At 57.9% G+C, this 21,076-nt stretch overlaps 1 protein-coding gene across 1 annotated transcript; it reads right to left on the bottom strand.

Annotated features, from left to right (window-relative positions):
* Positions 1-35: 35 nt before the first annotated feature.
* Positions 36-19,361, bottom strand: PADI6 (peptidyl arginine deiminase 6). The gene is made up of 16 exons (XM_061148021.1): positions 19,270-19,361; positions 18,569-18,752; positions 16,737-16,809; positions 14,102-14,166; positions 12,561-12,669; positions 11,749-11,874; positions 9,142-9,332; positions 8,804-8,907; positions 6,472-6,583; positions 5,013-5,120; positions 4,658-4,812; positions 3,815-3,971; positions 3,602-3,725; positions 2,508-2,578; positions 1,414-1,575; positions 36-364 (listed from the first exon to the last, which is right to left on the bottom strand). The coding sequence occupies exons 1-16, from the start codon at positions 19,359-19,361 to the stop codon at positions 131-133; spliced, it is 2,067 nt and encodes a 688-aa protein (XP_061004004.1). The 3' UTR covers positions 36-130.
* Between the last annotated feature and the right edge of the window lie 1,715 nt (positions 19,362-21,076).

The following is a 21,076-nucleotide window of genomic DNA, read 5'->3' as shown; positions in this document are numbered from 1 at the left end:
CGGCTGGGAGCTGCAGGCGCACAGGGGGAGGAAAGGGGAGGAAGGGGATCCCTGAGCAGGCACGAGTCAGACATGCAGGCGGCCACCGCGGGCCTTTCGTGCTGGGCGGGGCAGGCAGCGCTCAGATGGTCTAGGGGACCATGCCCCACCACTTGAAGGCAAAGGGCACCCGGCGGATGTTGGCACAGGAACAGAAGTCTCCGATTTCGGTCAGGTAGCAGTCGAAGTCGTCGATGAAGGTGCACTGGAAGCCCAGCGGCTCCAGGAGCCGGCAGACCCGCTCCTCCAGGCAGCAGGTGCCGTTGACCCGGGGCCCGAAAGGCTTGGGGATGCCCAGGTTCAGGCCCATCACAACCATCTGCAGCTGTCGGAGGGGGGTTCGGTGGGTCAGGCCTGGAGAGGGGTCAGAGCCGTGGAGGAGAAGCCCCCCAGTCCTCTAGGCTTCAGGGAAGGCCACGGGGTTCAGGGCAGGCAAAACCCAGCTGTGTCTGCGGTTGGGCTAGACCAGGAACAAGCAAGCACGGGGCCCCCTTCCCCGAGCCTGTGCTCAGGCAGGTGTCACGCATCCATTTGAGCAGCCCTCCCCACTCTGCTGAACCCTCCTGTGACTCTGGCACTTCTCAGTAGCAAGACCAAAATCCTGCCCAGCTGAGGCCTGGCTTTGCCAGCTTCCCCGGTTCCCCTCCATTGCATTCCTCCCGTCCCGGCACTTGGGTCTCCTTTGTGTCATCTCGCCTGCCTCTGCTGGAATGCTCTCCACCCCCAGTTGTGTCATTGGACTTCTGTTCACTTCGCACATCTTCACTCCAGCATCTCTTCCTCAAACACAGCTTCTCCCACCATTACCCACACCTCCCTTCTTCCAGGGTCGGGAAGGGCTCTTATATTCCATGCCCAGAGGGCCTCACTGGTTTTGTAAAAAGAACCATTTGCAACAGAATGCAGGTCCTGCATCCCCTGGGCTTAAAGAGGCCTGCAAGTGTTTTAAGAAATTGACAAGTGTTTCAATTAGTTTTTGGTGCCTCCATGAGGGGTCACAGTGGTAAGAGAAAGGTCAGGTGTAGACCATGGTTGGAAGAGGCTTAGCCTAGCAGAGGTCTCAATACTCACACCCCCAAATTCCCATTTCCTATTCTAAATCGGAGGATGCTGCAGATACATGGACACCCCATGAGAGAGACTGTCTGTGGCCTTGTGGCCAGCAGATGGCTTAGCCCTGTCAACTCTGGTGTCCCCATCTATGGGGTGGGCACCTGCTTGGCGAGTCGCCCAGCCTGGGCCCCGCTCACCTGCTCCCTGCAGGGGTCTCCCCCTACTGAAGCGGGACGCCCCTTTCTCTCAGACACCCCTGTCTGCTGGGCGCCGGCCAGCCCCCCAGCCCTGCCCCCGGGACATGCAGCCCACAGCCCTCACCAGGTCGGGGAAGTAGGGCCGGGCGTAGAGCTTCTCGGTCTGCTCGCTGGAGGGGGCGTTGGCGACGCGCTCCAGGCAGAAGAGCTGCGGGATGGGGATGACGTCCTCCTCCTGCAGGCCCAGCTCCCTCTTGAGGATGCTGCGGTTCAGATGGATGCACTTCTGCGGGGTGGGGGGCAGGAAGGGAGGGTGCTCAGGTGCAGCCCCCAGGAGCCACACCTCCTGCACTGACTGCGGACGGGGGGCCGGCCCTCCGAGGTGGGGTTCGGCACAAGCGCCTGGTCTCTCAGGCCAGGATCCGTCAGCGCATCAGCAGAGGGCTGGTAACCATGGTAACATGGGGCCCCTTGGGCTTTAATCCTGGCTAGAGTGGGGGACCTGGGCAAGGGCAAGAATTGGTCCTCAGATCATTGTCAGGTCCTTAGGGACGGACACCAGCAGGGGATCCCGGGGCACATCCCTCCCCAGATCAGCTAATACCCAACGCCTGAGCCACCTCCCAGGTTTATGACGAAGGGCTCACAGCCCTACACCCAGGGTGCATGTCACCAGGACTGGGGTGCTGTCTGGACCCCCACCTGGCTGCTGCCCACCCTGCGGTGCCCAGAAGCTTCCCCGTTTCAAAGGTCAGGGCACAGTGCATGCCTTGGCCGGGAGCCCCACGGACTCAGTGGGGCAAGCGGCGTTGTGCTCATGGGCGACCTTGGGCCTGTCCTTGCCCTTCTCCAGGCCACAGCTTCCCTGTTAGAAGCTGTTTGATTTCTGCTGCTCACAGCTCGTGGTTCACATCTTCAGAGATCTGAGGTGCTGGGCAGTTTCACCCAGGAAGAGTCGAGAAGACCCTGGTGTGCTCCCTGGAGAAGCTGGGGCTGCTCACCCACGTTGGGTCCGACACCCGGCGACTTGGGTCACACGGGGGTTTGAGTCCGTTTCCCAGCTCATAGACATTGGTTCTATGAGCCTCACCATCCGCGGGACAAGATAAGTACTCCACAGGGTTACTGTGAGGGTTGGATCACTGTGCAGTTAGGGACCCACTGCTGAGGTGGTCCTTGCCTTTTAGAGCAGGTCCCCACCCCATCCTTGGTCCGTACCTCCACATAGTCATTCTGCTTCCTCATCTTTTCGTCAGCCAGAAGTTGATTGATGGTAACGGGCTCCCGCCCTGTAGGGAGGAGGAGAGGGCAGGCAGGCTGTGTGTCAGGGGTGGGCATGGTGGTCCAGGGCTGGGCAGACTCCTGTCCTGGGGACAGCTCGCTACTTAGGCTGCCATGCCAGCCAGGGACCATTGGGTGGCCTGCCTCATCTCCAGGGGCCCATTCTAGGTCAAATGTCACATCTGGAGCCCCAGCAGGGTCTGTGAAAGGCCCAAGAGGACTTCCACTGCCGCAACTGACCCCTCCATCCCTGGCTGGAGTGGGGGAGCCTAACCCCAGGCTTTGAGGCAGGCAGTCTGGACCAGGTTAGCAGGCGCTGTCAGCCCGCACCCAGCTGGGCACCTCTCTGCCTTCTGACCGTACAACCTGGCAACCTGCCGCCTGTGATCTTGACCGCATTATTTAACTTTGTTCTTCAGTTTCCTACTCTGCTATCAACTGAGATAACAAAGTCATTGGTGTCTGACAGGTGGTTCGTGCTCAAGGTCGCCTTCACAGGTCCTCCTCGGACCAGGAGATCCTGAGCCCCACCCCAAAGACTGGTCTGAAATCCTGCGTTTCTAACAGACGCCCAGTTTGGTGCGCTAAAGCTGCCAGTCTTCAGGCCACACTTTGAGAACTACAGCACCACCCCAACTCCCCTTCTAGGTCCCCAGAAGGGATAGGACAGGGCTGCCGTGGCACCCGGCCCCACAGTCTGTCCACTACGTCCTCCTGAAGGGTGCCCAGGAGACCCGGAAGCCCCAGTGCCCAGACAGGTAATCCAGCGTTCCCCAGAGGGAGCCACACATGGGCTCTGGTAGCATCTGGTTTGTCCCCTAGAACACGGAGCCATCCGTGTGTTAAGTTCCCCACTGCATGTATCCTGGCAGCCTCTCAGCCATCTCAGCGTTTCTGGCTGATCTGCCTGTCCTAGTACCACCAGAATTGCCTGAAAGGGAACAAGACATTCTAAGATGGCACATTCCATGCTTCCATGCTTCCCGAGGACCCCTTCCATCGGGGGAACAAAGCGGAGGTGGCTCCCTTACCATTAGAAAGAAGCTGGTCTTTCCTAAGCCCCTCAAAGAGCGTCGCATCTCCATAGCCCTCCTTCTGTTTCTCCTTGAACAGCTTGTAGCAGGAGCTGGGGCTGGCCAGGAGCAGCCGGAAGTCCTGGGAAACAGAGGAGCACGGTTAGATGCCAGCTTCCCCTCCAGAAACTTCCAGGAGTCTTCAGAAGAGGGCAGGAGACGTCCCCAGACCTTTTTGCCCTCCACCTTGTACTGTGTGGGGATGAAGCACATGAACTCGCAGGCATGGCCGGTCATCAGCCAGTCGGAGAAGAGTTCCACCGGGGCCTGGACTTGCTGGGCGCGGAGGAAGTCCCGGAGGCTCCGACTCATGTTCCGGGAGTCCTTGCTAAAGGGAAGATGCAAAGAGTAGCCCAAGAGGCAGTGTGGCCCAGGTTGGTGGCCAACGCTAAGAGCCAGGCAACCTTCGGGTAACACGCTACGCTAACCATTGGCCAGGCAGTAGCAGCGGGGCTGGTTATTAAGACACCCTTCCCATCGCGAAGCACAGGGAACGCTATTCGACATCCTGTGACAAGCCGTGATGGAGAAGAATATGAACACATATATGTATAACTGAGTTGCTTTGTGCAACAGAAATTAAGACCTTGTAAGTCAACTATACTTCCATAAAAATGGAAATTCTTTACTCTGGCTCAACTCAGGACTGAGCCAAAGGATTCTAGATAAAAGACTGAGCCCCCAGGACACAAGCATTTCCTGGCTGTATAACAGATTAACAGCCACCAAGAAATCTAGCCACACGTCTGTGGCAGTAACATCTTGTTGGGTCAACAGGCCAACCAGATGTAACGTGCTTCATTTGAAACCCTGGAAATTGCCATTCGGAATGAGCAGTTTGTCTGCTTTTTCTCCCTCTCGTCTCCTACGCAAAGACTCAGAGGGCCTGACTTGATGGGTTAGGACCCAGAGCAGAAGACCATCAGGTCCCCCGGGAATCAGGCGGATCCAGGAGAACTTTGAGGGTTGCTCCCCTTGGTTTTAAGGCAGCCACCACCTGGCCTCCCACCTCACCTGGGGTAAAAGCTGCTGCCAACGAGGACCCTGCCCAGGGGGTACTCTTTCCCTTGGGCCTTCACGGGGGGCGACACCATCAGTTTCCCAACAGCGTCTATGCTGGCCACCGTGTGGTCTTGGGTGCGCAGAGTCAGGTAGCCAACCCCAGGGCTCTGGAGGGAGACCCAGCCAGGGCGGCTGTCAGGAGAGAGGGGCTTCAAGCCTCCGTCTTACCCATCCCAGACTCTCGGTAGAGTCCCACCCCCTCCCCTAGACACCACCAGGGCCCCTCTCCCTGGCACCCATCACTTCCCAGCAGGCACCAGACCCGAGAAGGCGGACCAAGTTCAGATCAGTCAAATCGAGCCCCCACCAGTGAGTATTTCATGGGGAAATCGTCGAGCTTGGCAACCCGAGGGGTGTCCAGGACCAAGGAGACAGTCTTGTGGGGAGCCTGGGTGTAGCAGAATGCCATTTCATCCTGGAGGAGACAGGGGGATGGGGGCTGAGTTCCTCTCGCTCCATCAGCTACTTTCCCATGCTCAGTTCTCCAGCCAGTGTCCCTCTACACAGCCCCCCTCGCCCCGTCTTCCTGCAAACTCCTGCTCAACCCTCAAAACCCTACTCAGGCACTCCCCCCTCTCCTTGGGGGCGTTCCCTGATCAGTCGTTCTGTTCATCAGGTTTAAAACCTGATGAGTCACCCAAGATTCCTCCTCCTCTCCTCTCCTGCACCCTAGTCCATGAACAAATCTTGTTCAGTTTATTTCCAAAATCTGTTCCCAGTGGAGTCCTCTCTGGGACTTCAGGGGAAGCCACGTGGGGTTGACAGCCTGTTGCCTGTGTGACTGCAAGACCCTCCAACCTGCGTCTCTTCTGATCTTGCCCCTTCCTAAGGCTGGCTCTATTTCTCAGCCAGAGGGTCTCTTTAAAACCTAAATCAAGGTCTTCCCTGGTGGTCCAGTGGTTAAAAGACTCCATGCTTCCACCGCAGGGGGCACGATCAGGGAACTAAGACCCCACGTGCTATGCAGCACGCCAAACAAAACAATAATTTAAAAACCCTAAGTCAGAACATCCAACTCCCCTGGTTCACATCTTTCAGTGTCACCTTGCCTGGGACCGATTTCCTCTCTTCCTTAACTTGGCTTAAAACTTCCCCGATAAATAAAACTTCGCTCTTATACCTGATGACTGTTGGCTCTGATCCACACCAGCCTCTGCTCAGCGCAGGGGGATCTCAGCTGTTCGTGTGCCTGAAGGGTCCTACTTCCAGGCCACCTCCACCCCAACCTTTGCACCACCAGCTCCTACTTGCTCAGTTTGAAGACTGTCCTGACCACCCACACCGCCGAGGCTGGTCTAGTAACTCATCCGACCGTCTCGTGTTCCTGCTCTCACAGCACTTAGAGTTCTGCTGTGGTGAGCTCGGGGGCAGAGGTCGGTATTCTCTCATCTCTGCTACATAGAGCAGGGCTCGTTTGTGAATGGAGAACCGGACCTCAAAAGGCTGGGCTCGACACTTCCTGCTCAGCCAGGGTTGAGCTGGACCCTGCAGCTGGAGGCGTCAGACCCTCGGACACCTGGGACTTAGGGTTATGTGTTCTGTGGTCCCCAACATGAACACTCTGGAAGGGGAGGAGGCTGGACCCTAAGCTTTCTCCCTTAGTGGCTTGGGCAAGTCATTTCACCTCGGCCCCCGCCGAGGCCCTGAGAACAGGGATGTCCCTGATCAGTCTTAGCTTCGCTGGAGGGTTGAGTGGACACTGGTGAGGCCTGATGTGTGTGTCACACGTGGCATCGCCCCTGCCCCTTGCCCACGGGGGTTGTTACCTGGAGCCACCGGCCCAGGCGGTTGGGGTCCTCGTAGACGGACGCCACCTGGCTGTTGCTCCTTTCGCTGAGCTCCGTCACAGTGCTCACGAAGCCCTGGACCTGCAACTCTCTGCCACGGGAGACGAGCCGGTCTGGGGAGGCCGCCAGCTCTCCCACCTGCTGTGACCTCTCAGCGCCAGGGGGAGGGGGTGCCCCTGCCCTTGAGGGCAGCAGAGTGCTGTCCCCCCCTCGCGGAGCCCCAGCTGGCGCGCCCAGGCTGTGCCCAGCCCAGCCTCACTCGGCCCAGTTCACGTCGAAGTCAGATCAAGAGTTGCCAGTGTCAGTCTCTGCTCTGGGGCCCTAGGACCGGCTCGTCCCTACTCTGCAGTCCCCTCCACCCGCTGTCCCAGCGGTCTGGGAACTGCCTCAGTCCACCCACCCAGGGGCGGTCTCTTCTCTCCCCGCAGAGGCTGCGTGTTTTCCTCGAGAAGCCAAGTGCCCCCTTGAGATGGCCACGCGGCCGTCACATTCACAGGGGTGTCGAGGGTGGGTCCTGAGCCCCGAGGACGTGGAGCCATCGTGCGTAGCCCCAGGCTGCCAGGTCCATAATGCCCACCCGTTCAGTGCTGGGGAGAAATAATGATGTTTGAGGCAGATGCTGAGACTACCCCATTCTACAGACAGGCCCTCATGAGCTGAAGCCAGCACGGTCACCATTGGGAAGTGTAAAAAATTTGGAGTCTACTCCAGATCCAAACCCTGAATTGCTCTTCCATGCTACTGTTCCAAAGAACCTACTTCTCAGTTCTACACAGACAAGACTACAGGAAATGGACCCGCTTGATAAGGTCTGGAACATCTGAGATGCGTGCTGGGGCAGGGAAAGCCAACCCCAGTCTCGCACAGCATCTGTGGCAAAGCTGGGTCAAGCCGTGCCTGAATACCTCCCCCATGGGAGAGTCTTTAGATCAGAGTTTCAGCAGATGCCTCCTGTGAGTCAACTTCTGTCTTCAGATACAAAAGGCAAAGATCTGATACCTGGATGTCTGCTGTCAGGAGAATACCGCAAGCTCTTCCCTTCTCATTCTGAAGCCTAGCTTTCCTCAGCAGACCCTACTCCCCTAGCAGCCCTTCCATGGCTGAGCTATTTCTATTCTATCCCTCCACTGGGTTTGGAGGAGGGGTGCAGGTCCCCCTTGGCCTAGGATGTTACATCTGGGCCACCACGACCTCTTCTGATCCTGGACTTGACAAGGTCTTATCTCTGCCCTCCCATCCCAGTGGTCTCCCCAGCTCAGAGATCAACCATCCAGCACCATCACTTCCATCTTCCCCTCACTTCTCTGCTCCCTGGGCCGCAGCTCGACCTCACTGGGATGCCTGGCTCTCAACCGCTTTTACTCCCATCAGCCCACGTCTTTGCCTTTCTCCATATCTGACATTGAGTCTGGGATGCCTCATAACAATCACACGCTTGTCTTTCTCCTTGGGCTTATCTGCCTGGAAAAACCCCCACCCTGGTTGGATTTAGTTCTATATTTCTTCTTCTCTAGAACTCTTTACTAAAAATAGTTGGGGAAACCCCACACTGGCAAGTCTCTAAGTTGGCAGCTTCACCAGGCCCTTGGCACCAGACAGCATCTCACCACTAGCACTTCCCAAGTCGGTGTGTTCCACTCTCCCGCCTCGGGAGTGGGCGAGCTGGCAGTTTAAGGCCATGTGACTTGTTTGCTCTTTTCCCCATTAAGTTTTCCCTTGTCTCCTGGATCTCATCCATTACCATTATTTTTTGCTTCCCTTAAAAAAAAAAAAAAAAAAAAAAGACACAGTTCCCGGGACTTCCCTGGTGGTCCAGTGGCTAAGACTCCATGTTCCCAATGCAGGGACCCTGGATTCAATCCCTGGTCAGGAACTAGATCCCACGTGCCATAACTAGAACCCAGCACAACCAGATTAAAAAAAAAAAAAGAGTTTGAGGGTCTGTTGCAGCCCCAGAGGCTACAACCTAAACACGCCCAGCCCTGCCCACCTTCCTTCTCCCCGCCCTGTCCTGGTTGCTCAGGCCTCCTTGCTGGGACAGTCTCAGCCTTACCCTCAGTCCCTTTATTAGTACCTGGCTTTACAGCCCTCGATCCTACGGGAAACCACGCCGTTTGCCTCTAGGTAAGAGCAGACGGGGACCATCATGGTCACTGCCGCAGCCCCCGTCTTGTAAGTATCCAAACAAGCCCTGGATGCTCGGGGGAAGGAGTGCACCTTCCTGGTGAGAAGTCTAGCCACCTTCGCCCGCCCTGCCGACAGACACAGCAGTTACAGAGAGTGGCCCGGCCCAGGCAGCCCGGCCTCTTACCTGCACAGGTACACTTCCAAAGGCATCTGGGTGCTGGGAACAAAGATGCAGGGGGCCACCCGGAACAGTACGCTGTCTTTGTACAGCACGGTCTCTGGAACCAGCTGCGATGCAAGACGCGGTCCCGCTTACATCTCGCTGCGATACAAGACCTGGTCCCTGCCCACCCTCTCCCCTTCCCCCCAGGCCTCCAGCTGTTCAGCCCAGCGCGCCCCCCGGGCCCTCACCCGAAGGTGACGACACCCCTGCCCCTCCGTGCCCCGATTTTCTGCCCGGCTGTGTGAGGTCTCCTTCCACAGCCCCTGCCCCAGGGCTGCTCGGCCACTAGGGGGCCGTACCGGGTCTTGGGACTCCTCCACCAGGGAGGCCGAGAAGGAGATCAAGCCCGAGAAGCTGGCGGATGGAAACTCTAAGGCTTCAACATAGAAGGTTTCCTTCAAGGCATCCTTCACGTCGTCCCACTGGGGCGCCAAGGTGTAGGTGTGCTGGTCAGGCCCCAGAACCAACTCGAAGGTCATAGAACTATCATCTAGGAGGAAAGGAGGGCACACCACACCTGCTGTCATAGTCCTGGTCAGAGGCCAGGCTGGGAGCCCCAGCAGAGGGGGCCAGACTGGCTGTGCTCCTAGGTTCCTGGTGTCTGGGGCTAGAAGTTTGTTCATCAGTGAGGGCCAGTTGCTCTTTAAAGATCTGCCGGGAGTTGGGACTCGAAAAAGCACTTGCCTTCAGGAAGTGAAGGCTCATGGCAGTTCTACGCTTTGACCCACTTGGGAAGAGTGTCATAAGTCTTCAAGGCGAGAGATTGTACGGAGATAGGAGAGATTGTACGGAGAAAGAGAGATTGTACGGAGCCTCATCCAGTACAAGCCGGGGCCCAGGCCTGGTCCACCAGCCTCTTGGACTGCTCCCTGTCTCCCTGCAGGGTTCCTCGCTGGCCCGGGCCAGGCCGTGAGGGGGTGAGACTCCCCCCACGTCCCCGCAGGGCCCCTGCCCAGGGGTCTCAGCAGATGTGCCGCAGGCTGGGTTGTGGCTGCCCACCACCTGGTCTCTCCCCTCTGCCGGGGGCCTTTTCTCACATCCAGAAGCACAGCCGATTTCCCCATGGGCTTCCCTGTATACTGGCCGCTAAGGTGGGGGCTTGGACTCTGGCATCCTCGCCTCCTTTGGGGCCAGGCGCTTAACAACCATCCCGTTACACAGAAAAGGCAGCGGGGACTTCCCTGGCGTCCAGGTGGTTAGGCGTCCACTTTGCAAGGCAGGGGCCGCTGGCCCAGTCGTCAGTCTAAGCGATTAAGACCCCATATGCCACAACCCCCGGGCCCTAGTGCCCCAGCCAGAGAACCCAAGCACTGCAGTGAGAGCCTGTGGGATTCAGCAGACCTGAGAAAGCCAGTTAAAAGAACATGGGCAGCAGCAGGACTGGCCACAACAGTTACCTTCACCCGGAGGCCCTCCCTGCCCTCGTGCGCCCGGGCCTGGCCCTGCTCAGCCTGGCTTCCCCTGTGCCCTCCCCACCTCCATCCCAAGCCCCTGCCTGGTCCTCGGCTCTCCGGCCATCTGCCCTGGGCTTTGGGAGCAGGCAACACGCTTATCCTTCTTGAGCTGGAGCCCCAGGGCACAGAGTAGGCCCTTCCTTGAACCGTGGGGCGTCCTCCTACCTTCTATGGACCACTGGCCTAGAGGTGGGGCACATACCCTCTGACCTTCGATGACACCTCTAGACCACCTCTTCATTCCTCACGAGTCCTGCCCCTCTGATGGACCAGCTCTCAGATAATGCCACCTGCCGCCTTCCTCGCCATACCCGACTATCACCCTCACCATCGTCTGGGTTGTTCCAGCAACAGCTGTCTCCAGCACTAGCGTGGTGGGAACCATTTACACCAGAGACCAAACCATCCAGTCCACGTCTGCGACCTTATTTCAGTGAACTCGGGGCATGCGCCACTTTGGATGCCAACGTCAAGGCTCACAGCTCAGACGCCCCCTCCGAAACAGATCCAGCACCTTTTTCCCAGTCTTCTCAGCTCTTCTACACTCTCATCCCAGCCTCAGACCTTTCTATGGGGCCCATTTCTTCCCCCCACCCTCACTCCCCTTGGCGTCCCCATCGTGTTACAAGATCCATTACCCTACCCACTCCCCCGCACACGCTGCCAGCTGCCCACCGAGACCTCAGACCCTGGCATTCAAGCCGCTGGAGAAACCACCACATTGCAATCTCCGAGGATATGATCAAACCTCAGAGAGCTGCCTCACACACAGCACATGGAAATGCTATTCTATGTCTATTAACTTTTGCACTTCCTGTATTCAGAGCACTGTATACTCATTCCTCCAGTTTTCTCCTGAATCCGTTTCCCCACCTCCACTGGAGGGTCCCATCTGTGCACGGATGTGGGGTGTTGTGCCTTCTTTAGGTACAGCCCCCACCCCCCCGCCCGGCCCGTGCCAGCCCTCACCCAACATTACCGCCACACACTTCCCTTTATGGTAGATTCCTTCCATGGCCTATGCTCACTAGTCTTGCCTATTTCACCAACTTTCTGGCCACACTGCATGACTTGCGGGATCTTCGTTCCCCAACCAGGGATTAAATCTGGGCCACTGCAGTGAAAGCGCCAAGCCCTAACCACTGGACCACCAGGGAACTCTCTACTCCAGCTTTCTCTCCACTGTCCTTCTCAAGGTCATAATGACCGGCTCTGAGAACCGAGACTTTCCCGTTGACCTGGCATCTTCGTTTCCCAACCGCACTGGCCATCGTTGATGACGGCTTTCACAACAGTGTCTTCTTTTGTTTCTAGAACCACGTGGGGTGGGGATGGGAGCCAGAGGACCTCAGGGACACAAGTCCGGCTGCAACAGACCCTGACCTGCTGCCCTAGGGCCCCAGCAGCCTCCTGACAGGGACCCTGCCCGGGGCAGGGCTGACACACACTCACTCTGTGGCCGGTAGACTCTGGCCTTCTCCGCCTCTTCCTTGGAGGTGTGGAGAACCACTCGGTAGTTCTTTATGATGTAGCTGGGCCCCTGAACTTTCAGCACCATCTGGGACAAACTCTTCACTTCTGAACCAAAGAGAAGGCGAAGGTTTAGGGGCTTCTGGAGGCCAGAGCCCCAGGGGTGGAGGGGGCAGTAGGGCTGGGGGTCGGGGGCTTGTGTCAACACTGGAGCTCCAAAGACCGCTGCCTCCTGCCCTGCCCCAGGCCCACGTCACCGTCTCTGCTACTTGCCTCCCACAGGCAGCTTGCCATCTGGTCCCCACAAACTCCTAGAACAGGGCCTGGCACAGTCAGGCCAGCAAGGGTTCCCCTCTAGCTTTGGTGTGAACCCGGACACCCCATTCTACAGCTGAGACATGGAATCTACATCCTGACCACAGGTCAGGACCGAATCCAAGAGGGCTTTTGCCAGGACACTCAGGGTCCTGCCCCCAGGATACAAGTGGGTTTTGGGAAAGGGTCTAAACTACACCTTGTCTTCTCAAGCACCTATGATGTCCCTTGTATGACCCCGTTTTACAGGTGGGGAGACAAAACCAGCAAGGTTCACACGCTCAAGCTCACGGCCAGGAAGTAACAGCAGTTTGTTATCTGACATCAGAGCCTGTGTTCTTGCCTCGGGGCCCCTTCCTGCCCAGTTACCAGCCCCAGTCATGGATCAATTGACTGGAGGGCCCAGAGCAGGGAGTCAGCCTGCAGTCTGGTCTGGAGCCTAGGGAGGGGAGGGGTGATGGCCAGCGGCCAGTTCTCACCTTCCGAGGAGAACACCTTGCTCTTTTCCACGGGCTGGCCTGCAACCGAAGGGCTGCAGTTCACAAGCAGGATGGCACCCCAGCCACTGGGGCCCCAGACCCAGGTTTTCTGTAAAAAAGACAGGAACACTGGTTCAGGCCGAAGCCAGGTGAGTCCTCAGCTTTATAGATGCTGCTCCACCTCAGGGCAGAGTCAAGCCTTCCTCCAGGGCAAACTCTTCATCAGATTCAACTCAAGAGCCTCCAGGAATGGACAGTAACATCAGGTAAGAGGGCTAGAGGAGGGCGAAGATCTAGAGGTAGGTCACCAGCTTCCAGCCTTGGCTCAGGGTCATAGGAGGTGGGGTTTGAGGAAACATAAGTCACTCAGCTGTATCCACTCTTTGCAACCCCATGCACTGGAGGCCGCTGGGCTCCTCTGTTCATGGGATTTCCCAGGCAGAAATACTGGAGTGGGTTGCCATTTCCTCCTCCTGAGGATCTTCCCCACCCAGGGATCAAACCCATGTCTGCACGGTAGGTGGATTCCTTACCAGCTGAGCCACAGGGGAAGCCCCATGGGTTTGAGGAGATGTGTTCCATCTGAGGGAAGCGCTGACACTCTGGCCTAGCTGGCTGCTGACCAGGCTAGGATGGGAGCCTAGGGACACCTAGTTACTGACATTTAAATTTTTTGGAAGTGTTAGAAATTGATGCCACTCATTCTGATTTGTATTGATGCTTTTGAACTGTGGTGTTGGAGAAGACTCTTGAGAGTCCCATGGACTGTAAGGAGATCCAACCAGTCCATCCTAAAGGAGATCAGTCCCGGGTGTTCCTTGGAAGGACTGATGCTGAAACTCCAATACTTTGGCCACCTGATGCGAAGAGCTGACTCATTTGAAAAGACCCTGATGCTGGAAGAGATTGAGGGCAGGAGGAGAAGGGGACAACAGAGGGTGAGAGGGTTGGATGGCATCACTGACTCAACGGACATGAGTTTGGGTAAACTCCGGGAGTTGGTGATGGACAGGGAGGCCTGGTGTGCTGCGGTCCACGGGGTCACAAACAGTCGGACATGCCTGAGCGACGGAGCCGAATTTGAAGAGACACGCAAGACCTCCCAGGTGGTGCAGTGGCCAAGTCTCCGTGCTCCCAAAGCAGGGGGCCTGGGTTCGATCCCTGGTCAGGGAACTAGATCCCACATATTGCAGCTAAGACCTGGCACAACCAAATATATATGTGTGTGTATATATTTTATAGAGACACTGTGGACACAGGACTTCCCAGCAGTCCAACAGCTGGGATTTCACCTTTCACTGCAGGAGTGTGGGTTCAATCCCTGATTGGGGAGCCAAGATGCCATACGCCATCACGGTCCAAGAAACCAAAGCATTAAAATAAAAACCTAGAAGTAATATTATAAAAAATTCAATAAAGACTTTAAAAATGGTCAATAAAAAATAAACCTTAAAAAAAAAAAAAAAAAAAAAAAGACTACGAAGGCCAAAGCAAGTCTGTGGGCCAGGGCTGGCCGAGCCTGTGGCTGCTTCCAGCCTCACCTTAGCCTGTTTGTCGCTCGTCTCGAAGCGCCCTCTGCGGTAGACGTCCACATCCAGGGAGAGCTCTGCAACAGAGGGGAAAAGGTCTCACCCGCTGAGACCTGCGGGATGCAGTCTCGGAGCTGAAGGTTAGGACCCCCAGGATGGCCTGGCGCCAGTGTTAGGACCCTCCAGCCTTTGGGGCAGGCTCCTGGCTTAGAAGAAATTTCTCCAGAGGCAGGCGGCGTCTCACGGGCCAGCCTGGAGGGGCCCAGGCATCCGTGGGTCTCTCCCAACCTCCCAGAGGCCCTCAGCACAGGTCCCCGTGGTCACAATGCCGTTTGTGCCCCTTGGCTTCCTCCCAGGCGATGTCTACTTGGAAGGCCCACCTCCCTAGACCTCGGGAAAGCTCTTGGTGCTCTGAGTCACAGCCAGGGCGCAATACGTGGGAATTCCAAGCCCCTTTAGGGCTGAGGATCTAGGCTTCTGCCTGAGTATCACCATAGAGGCTCCTCCTGGGTCTTTATGTCCCACCTCCCACCCCCGACCCTGCTGACTACCGTGTGACTTTACCCCGGTTCCTAGCTCTTGACATCCAGGACGCTCTCTCTCAGCTGGAAGGTCAGGGCCAAGGGACAGACCTGCTCTGCTGCCGTCCACTCAGCACCTGGCATGGGTGACCACCCAAGTACCACCCGAGGCCCTTGGGACTCAGCAGCACACAAGACCAGCCCCGCCTGCCTCGGTCTCAGGGATGCGTGCCTGGTCTCAGGCGCACACAGCAGTGGCAAGGGGCGAGAAGTAAAATGCACGCTATGTCCGATGGTGAAACGCTTCGGGGACGAGGGGACAGAGGGGTGTCTCAGGTTAGATCAGAGAAGCCTCCCAAGTGTGAGCAGAGACCTGCAGGAGACGAGGAAGTGACCGTGTTAGTATCCGGGGTGAAAGCTGTTAGGATAACAAGTGCACGGGGGCAAGTTCCAGGATCAGAGGCCAGAGTACCTAGAGCAGGATGAGCAAAGTAAGAGAAAGCGGCTGCAGGTCAGAGGGAGCATGGAGCCAGGCTGGTAGGCTGTGTGGGCAGTGGTGATGCCACTTTAACCCGAGTGTGGGCAAGCAGGAGGCGGCTCTGGGTGGATAAAGTGTTACCCTTCAGCCTTTTAAAGAGGGGCCTCTCTAGGGGCCGAGCTGAGACTGGACCTGTGGAAGATCAAGGACGGAGCAGGGAACCAACCCCACTGAGGGCTGATCAGTGACCCGGGCAGAGGTGACCGGGCTGAGGCCAGGCTCAGAGCTTCAGAAGCAGCGGGTAGCTGGGCCTGAACTAGACTTAAGGTAACCCGACAAGATTCACAATCAACGTGGGGCTAAGAGAGAAGTCAGGGTGACCCCAAGGGCTTGGCCCTGACCAGCTGGAAGGATGGAGCTACCATCAAGCCAGATGCCAGGACCATTGGGAAACAGAAGTCTGAGGTAGGGGGAAATCAGCCCAGTGTTATTCGGTGTGAGACTTTGCTCAGACACACTCAAGGAGCTATGCTGGCCAGGAGGCCTCCAAGTTTATGGGAGATGCTGGGCTAGACGGCTTTGAGAGTCATCCTGGGCTGCCCAAGCCTGCAGCACTCTGCCAGGCGAGTTGGGGGTGTGGGGGTGGCCAACGAAGGATCTAGAACTGGAATCTGAGAAGGAAAGGGCAGCCCTGGAGGAGGAAATCCGGGCACAGGGTCCCTGTGGTGTTTCAGGAGAAATGGGTCAAGAAAGGACCGCCAGGGTCACGAACACTGCAGAAAGGTCTGGGGAGAGGAAGAGCGTGGACCACTGAGGCAAGGACCATAGAGGGTGTTCTGGTACCCTTGGCGGTGGGCATCTGGTCTGAGCGGGTTCAAGGGAAGGTGAGGAAGAACCAAGGATGCAGAGAGGCAGGGAGCAGAGTTTGAAGACACCATGGAATTAGGTCTAAAAACAGACATTATAGCTCCTTCCTTAACAGAACAGGCATAACAACTTGTTTCTATTAAGGGAATAGATAGTTTGTTCTGGAACAATCTAAAAGAGGAGGGACTTCCCTGGCAGTCCAGTGATAAAGAACGCTCCTGCCCTCGCAGGGGCCACAGGTTCGCTCCTCGGTCCCAGAGGGGCCACACGCCGCAGGACCAAGGAGCTCCTGGGCCATAACTACTGCGCCCGAGCTCCAGAGTGGGTGTTCGGCAACAGGAGACACCCGAACCCCACAGCTAGGGAGCAGTCCTGCTCGCCGCAGCCAGAGGAAGCCCAGGCACAGCAACGGAGATCCAGAGCAGCCCAAAAATACAGAGCTTTTAAAGAATACAGTGGAGGGCAGGAGGGGAGGTGGTTTGCTCCATCAGCAAGTAACTGCTGAAGGATACTCTTGAGTGAGGGAGAGTTTGTCATGGTTAAGGTCAACTTGGGACCAGACATCACTGACTATAAGAGAAGCCGCCGTAGGACCCCGACACGGGTGGGTGGGGGACATGAACACGAGCGGTCCCGACAGCCTGTGTTCTGTTCAGAGAGCGAGTGAGGCTGGCCGAGCAGCGGCCGAGCTTTGAGGGAAGCAGGTACCAAACGAGTCCACAGGGGCCTCTCGTTACAGGGACAGCCCCTGCAGATCCCCTGGGCCCGGGGGGACACTCACCAATGCCCGTGAGGTGGAGCACTGCCGTGGCCACGGGCGCATCCTCGTCGGGCTGGTGGTAGAAGACCAGGACCTGTGGAGACCACCCGGGACCCCCGGAACGTTAGCGGACGGGCTGGGGGCAGGGCCCCATACCCCGGTCTGGCCGTTTGACTTCGGTCTCATGTCAGAGCTTCTGAGCTTCCAGTGTCTCCCAGGAGCCAGCACAGGGTCACTGGACTGTTACAACCCCCGGGTGTAACCACCACGACCCTCCAAGCCCTTCCACACCGAGGCCTTACCCCTGCCCGTCCAGGCTCTAACCACAGGGCAGAGAAGTCAGGACTAAGTTCCTCAGCCAGTAAAAGGGGTGGAACAGGATTTATGATCTGGGCCATGCAGCTCTAGAGGTCAAGCTTTAAGTTGCCCTCCATGTCCTTCCCACTACACCGCCCCTCCTGGGACCGCTCGAGATGGGCTGTGAGGATGTGGGGCCTCCGATGGGCCAAGCTGCCCAGAAAGAGGCCGCTGGGGGCGGGGGCGCCTGTCCTGGGTCTCGCAGCGACCTCTGCTTGCAGAGGAGTCTTCATACTTTAGAGAAAGCCCTGTCCTTCAGCCTCTGGCCTTGACCACAGGCCTTCCTCACGATCCACAGAACTAGCTGTTAGCTGGGGCCCAGGGTAAGCGTCTCAGTCCTGGTGGTGCTGGAGGCGGAGCCCTGGGCAGACACTTCTCAGGTGCTCTGGGCTCAGCCAGGCCACGTCACAGCCTCAGTCCTTATCTGAAAGGCTCAGATAAGCATCCTACCTGCCTCCTGGGCTTCCCTGGCGGCTCAGCTGGTAGAGAATCCGCCTGCGATGAGGGAGACCTGGGTTTGATCCCTGGGTTAGAAGGATCCCCTGGAGAAGGGAACGGCTACCCACTCTGGTATTCTGGCCTCGAGAATTGCAAAGAGTCAGACACGACTGAGTGACTTGCACGTCACCTGCCTCTTGGGGGGTCACTTGCCCTGGGCGCGGGGTGCAGAGGAGGCTGTGTGCTCCCCTCAGTCATCCCAGCTTAGCCCCCTGCTGACTATCCTCTGGAACATTCTGGCAATAAGAGCCCCCCCGCCCGGTCCTAAACGTGCTTCCCTCAGCTGTTCCTGCTCACCCTCACAGTGGGGTCACCTGGGAGCTGTGAGGCCCAGAGGATGGTTTGGTGGCAGGGGCCGTGGCCCGGGGATCAGGTGGTTCTAATTCCGAACCATCACTAACCGCTCGGAGTTGACTGAGCCCGTTGTACGAGCTGAGAGCCCACGTCTCTGCCACGGGCCCCCTCAGGGCGGCAGCCTGCCCGGGGGAAGGGCACGGGCTCGGATCCTGGTCTGCCCGTTTCCTCACACATAAACAGAGGAAACGCCGACCTCGGGAAATGCGACTTGATACCTGGTACTCAGCATCGGACGAGTTTCATTAAGAGGCTCCTATCTGGGAGGCCAGCCTCAGCCAAAAAGCCTGTCTGAGTCCTGCTGCTGAAACTTTAGGCCAGACTTTAAAAAAGCTAATTTGGAAGCTAGTGCGGTGGTCAGAAGCACGTATGGAGGAGACAGACACACTTGAGCTTGAATCCCTGTTCAGCCAGTTACCGGCTTGGGCAGGGTGCTTCTCGGTTTCTTCGCCTGTAAGATGGGGTCACGGAGCGCCCGCCTCACAGGTTGGTTGCAAGCGCTGAATAAGATCGACAAAGCATTTGGCTCTGAATTTTTCATAGACTCGGAGCTCAGGAAATACCAGCTGTCAGGAGGGAGCCCCTGGGGCGTGTTAGCGCCTCCTGGGAGAGCTGCCCTCACCTTCCCCCATCCCAAGACCTACCTTGCCCTCGTCCTCGGCGAAGTTGGGGGATGTCATCGCCACCAGCACATTTTTGGGGGATGACAGGGGCCAGCGGGTCGTGGCCGGCTCCTCCTTGCTCTCCACCGGGGCTGCGCCGCAGACACGGACCACGACGCCCAGAGACGCGTCCACGGAGAAGGACTCGCAGCTCCGCGGGGCACACCTGGGGCCAGCGGGCAGACAGAGCTTGGTGCACAGGAGCCCCGCCTTCCCGGCCCGGGGCGCAGCTGGAGGGCTGTCCCCCACCTTCCCGGCCTGGGGCGCGGCTGGAGGGGGTGCCCCCCGCCTTCCCGGCCCGGGCGCGGCTGGAGGGGGTGCCCCCTTCTCCAGCTCACAGGAGCCTCCCTCAGTCAGTCCGCACAGCCTCCTCGGGGGTCACCCTCACCCCATGTCACGGGGAAGGGGACCAAAAGAGGGCAAGGCACGTGCTTCTAAGGTCCCACAGCCTAGGAGCGGCAGAAACAGGACCAGGAGGCCCTTAAAGACCCAGACTCGGCTCCTTGAGATGGAGCAGGATAGCAGGGTAGTTTACAGAGCGTGCAGTTAACCCCCGACTCCCGCGTAAGCCAAGGGCGCCCCAGGCAAGGATCAGTTAACCCCCGACTCCCGTGTAAGCCAAGGGCGCCCCAGGCAAGAAGCCGCGCCAGCCTGCCTGCCCGGGCCCACTCCCAGCTCCTCACCCGCTGACGTCTAAGAAGATCTCCATGCCCAGCACACACACAGCATGGGCTGGCCTGTCCAGGGACAAAGGGACGATGTTCCGGAAGGGCATGGCACGGCCCTCTAGCCTGGCTACCCCTGCCAGGTACGGTAACCTCTGACGACCCTGGGGTCGCCTCCACTGCCAGCCCCTCTTATGGGCTCAGGGCCACTGCAGCCCGCCCCCTTGTTAAGGAGGCCATAGCAGCTGCTGGAGTGTAACTGATTTCCTCCACGGAGGTTTGCTGGGAGGAGAGGCGCTGCTGAGGTGCAGCTGGGGTCAGAGCCGGGGCATCACCAACTCATTAAGCAGCTAATGCCTGCAGACCTGCAGAGGCTGAGGCTGGCTGCCTGGGGCTCTGGCCTCCAGCTGGAAAGCTGGAGCCTGGGATTGGTCAACCTGGCCTTGGCGCTGGAGGCTTAACTCAGGAAGCTGTCAGGAGCAAGTGTCTGTAGGGGGTGCATGGGGCCCTGGTCAGGAGCGGGGCACGGGGCAGCCCCTCTAGACTTTGAGGCCTCGATCCTACGGTGTGGGTTCCTGGAAAGTGGTAAGTGATGGGCCAGTGGTTCCCAGGGCCCTGAGGGCTGCAAAAATGAACAGGGAATGGCGCCTGTTAAAGCTGCAGATTCCTGGGGTGTGGTCCAGGCAGTTGCGTCCCCTCCCCAGGTGATTAGGGGTCTCCTTGAGCACAGCTGTGTCATTGGCTCCCAGCAGGGGCCGGGCCGGGATCGGTGGAAAGAATGGATGAAGGACCGCCACTGAGCAAGGTCGCCAGCAGCTCCCCATCTCCGCTGAGTTCACTGAGGCGAGAAATGAGAACACCTGCTCTAGCCCACGAGGCTCACCAGCGGACTTTAAGACTGTTTGTTTTAAGTGTGGGTTACGGTTTTTCTTGAATACGTATGACAGTCACATGGGTCTAGGTTCAAAAGGGGGCTTGCAACACAGTTTCCCTCCTTTGGTCTCTCCCATTAGTTCCCTAATGTGGAGGCAGCCAACGGCATCGGGTTCTTCTAAGTCTTTCCAAACAAATGTTAACAGGTCACCAAGCCAACGTGAACCTACGTCCTCCCCCTCCTTTATACCTTTATGCTCCACACTAGTCCATACCTGGCTATGTTCACTTCACAGCATGACTCAGAGAGAAGTTCTTCATGTCAGGTATGTATGAGGCGGGTAAAAAAGCATCCCGATCCTCTGTTACGGCTGTGTAGTGCTCCGAGTGCGTCTGTCTCATTATACACACGCATTTGTTTTCAATCTTTGGCCCTGGCACTTGATGCTGTGGTGACTAAGCCGTGTATAACAGCCAGGGGGGACGCAAACTGGGTGCCGTGTGAGGGTCACAGTGAGCCGGGCTTGCTGAATTTGAGGTTAAAAGAAAAACAACCCTTTGCTGGAGGTTTTAAGTCTGCAGTGTAACTGTCAGGAGTGGCTTGTTCTGGGGGCTCTTGCAGGCAGGGGGTGGCCAGGAAAACTCTAAAAGCCCCTCAGGTAGGAGCCACCCACCATGCGTACACTCTCACCCCAAACGACTCACACCCAGCTGGCCGTCTGCTCGTACACGTCAGCCAGAGGCTGGCTGGTGGGTGCAGTGGTCTGACTGGGGAGGGCTGGGCTCAGGGATCTGGAGCAGAGCAGCTCGGGGGCTCGGTCCCTCCCACCCGGGGGCAGCCCTGCCCTGTGTGCGGGGGGCTCCAAGTATGGTGGGGGGCCCCTCGGCCTGGTGCAGAGACATCTCAGGCGTGAGAGGGGCTTGGCTCTGTCTAGCGCAGGTCCTGTTACCC

This window comes from Dama dama, chromosome 8 (genome assembly GCF_033118175.1).
Source record: "Dama dama isolate Ldn47 chromosome 8, ASM3311817v1, whole genome shotgun sequence".
In the NCBI taxonomy this organism is placed as follows: Eukaryota; Metazoa; Chordata; class Mammalia; order Artiodactyla; family Cervidae; genus Dama; species Dama dama.
The sequence above is the reverse complement of the archived record's forward strand: the minus strand, read 5'-3'. Positions and strand labels throughout refer to the sequence as shown.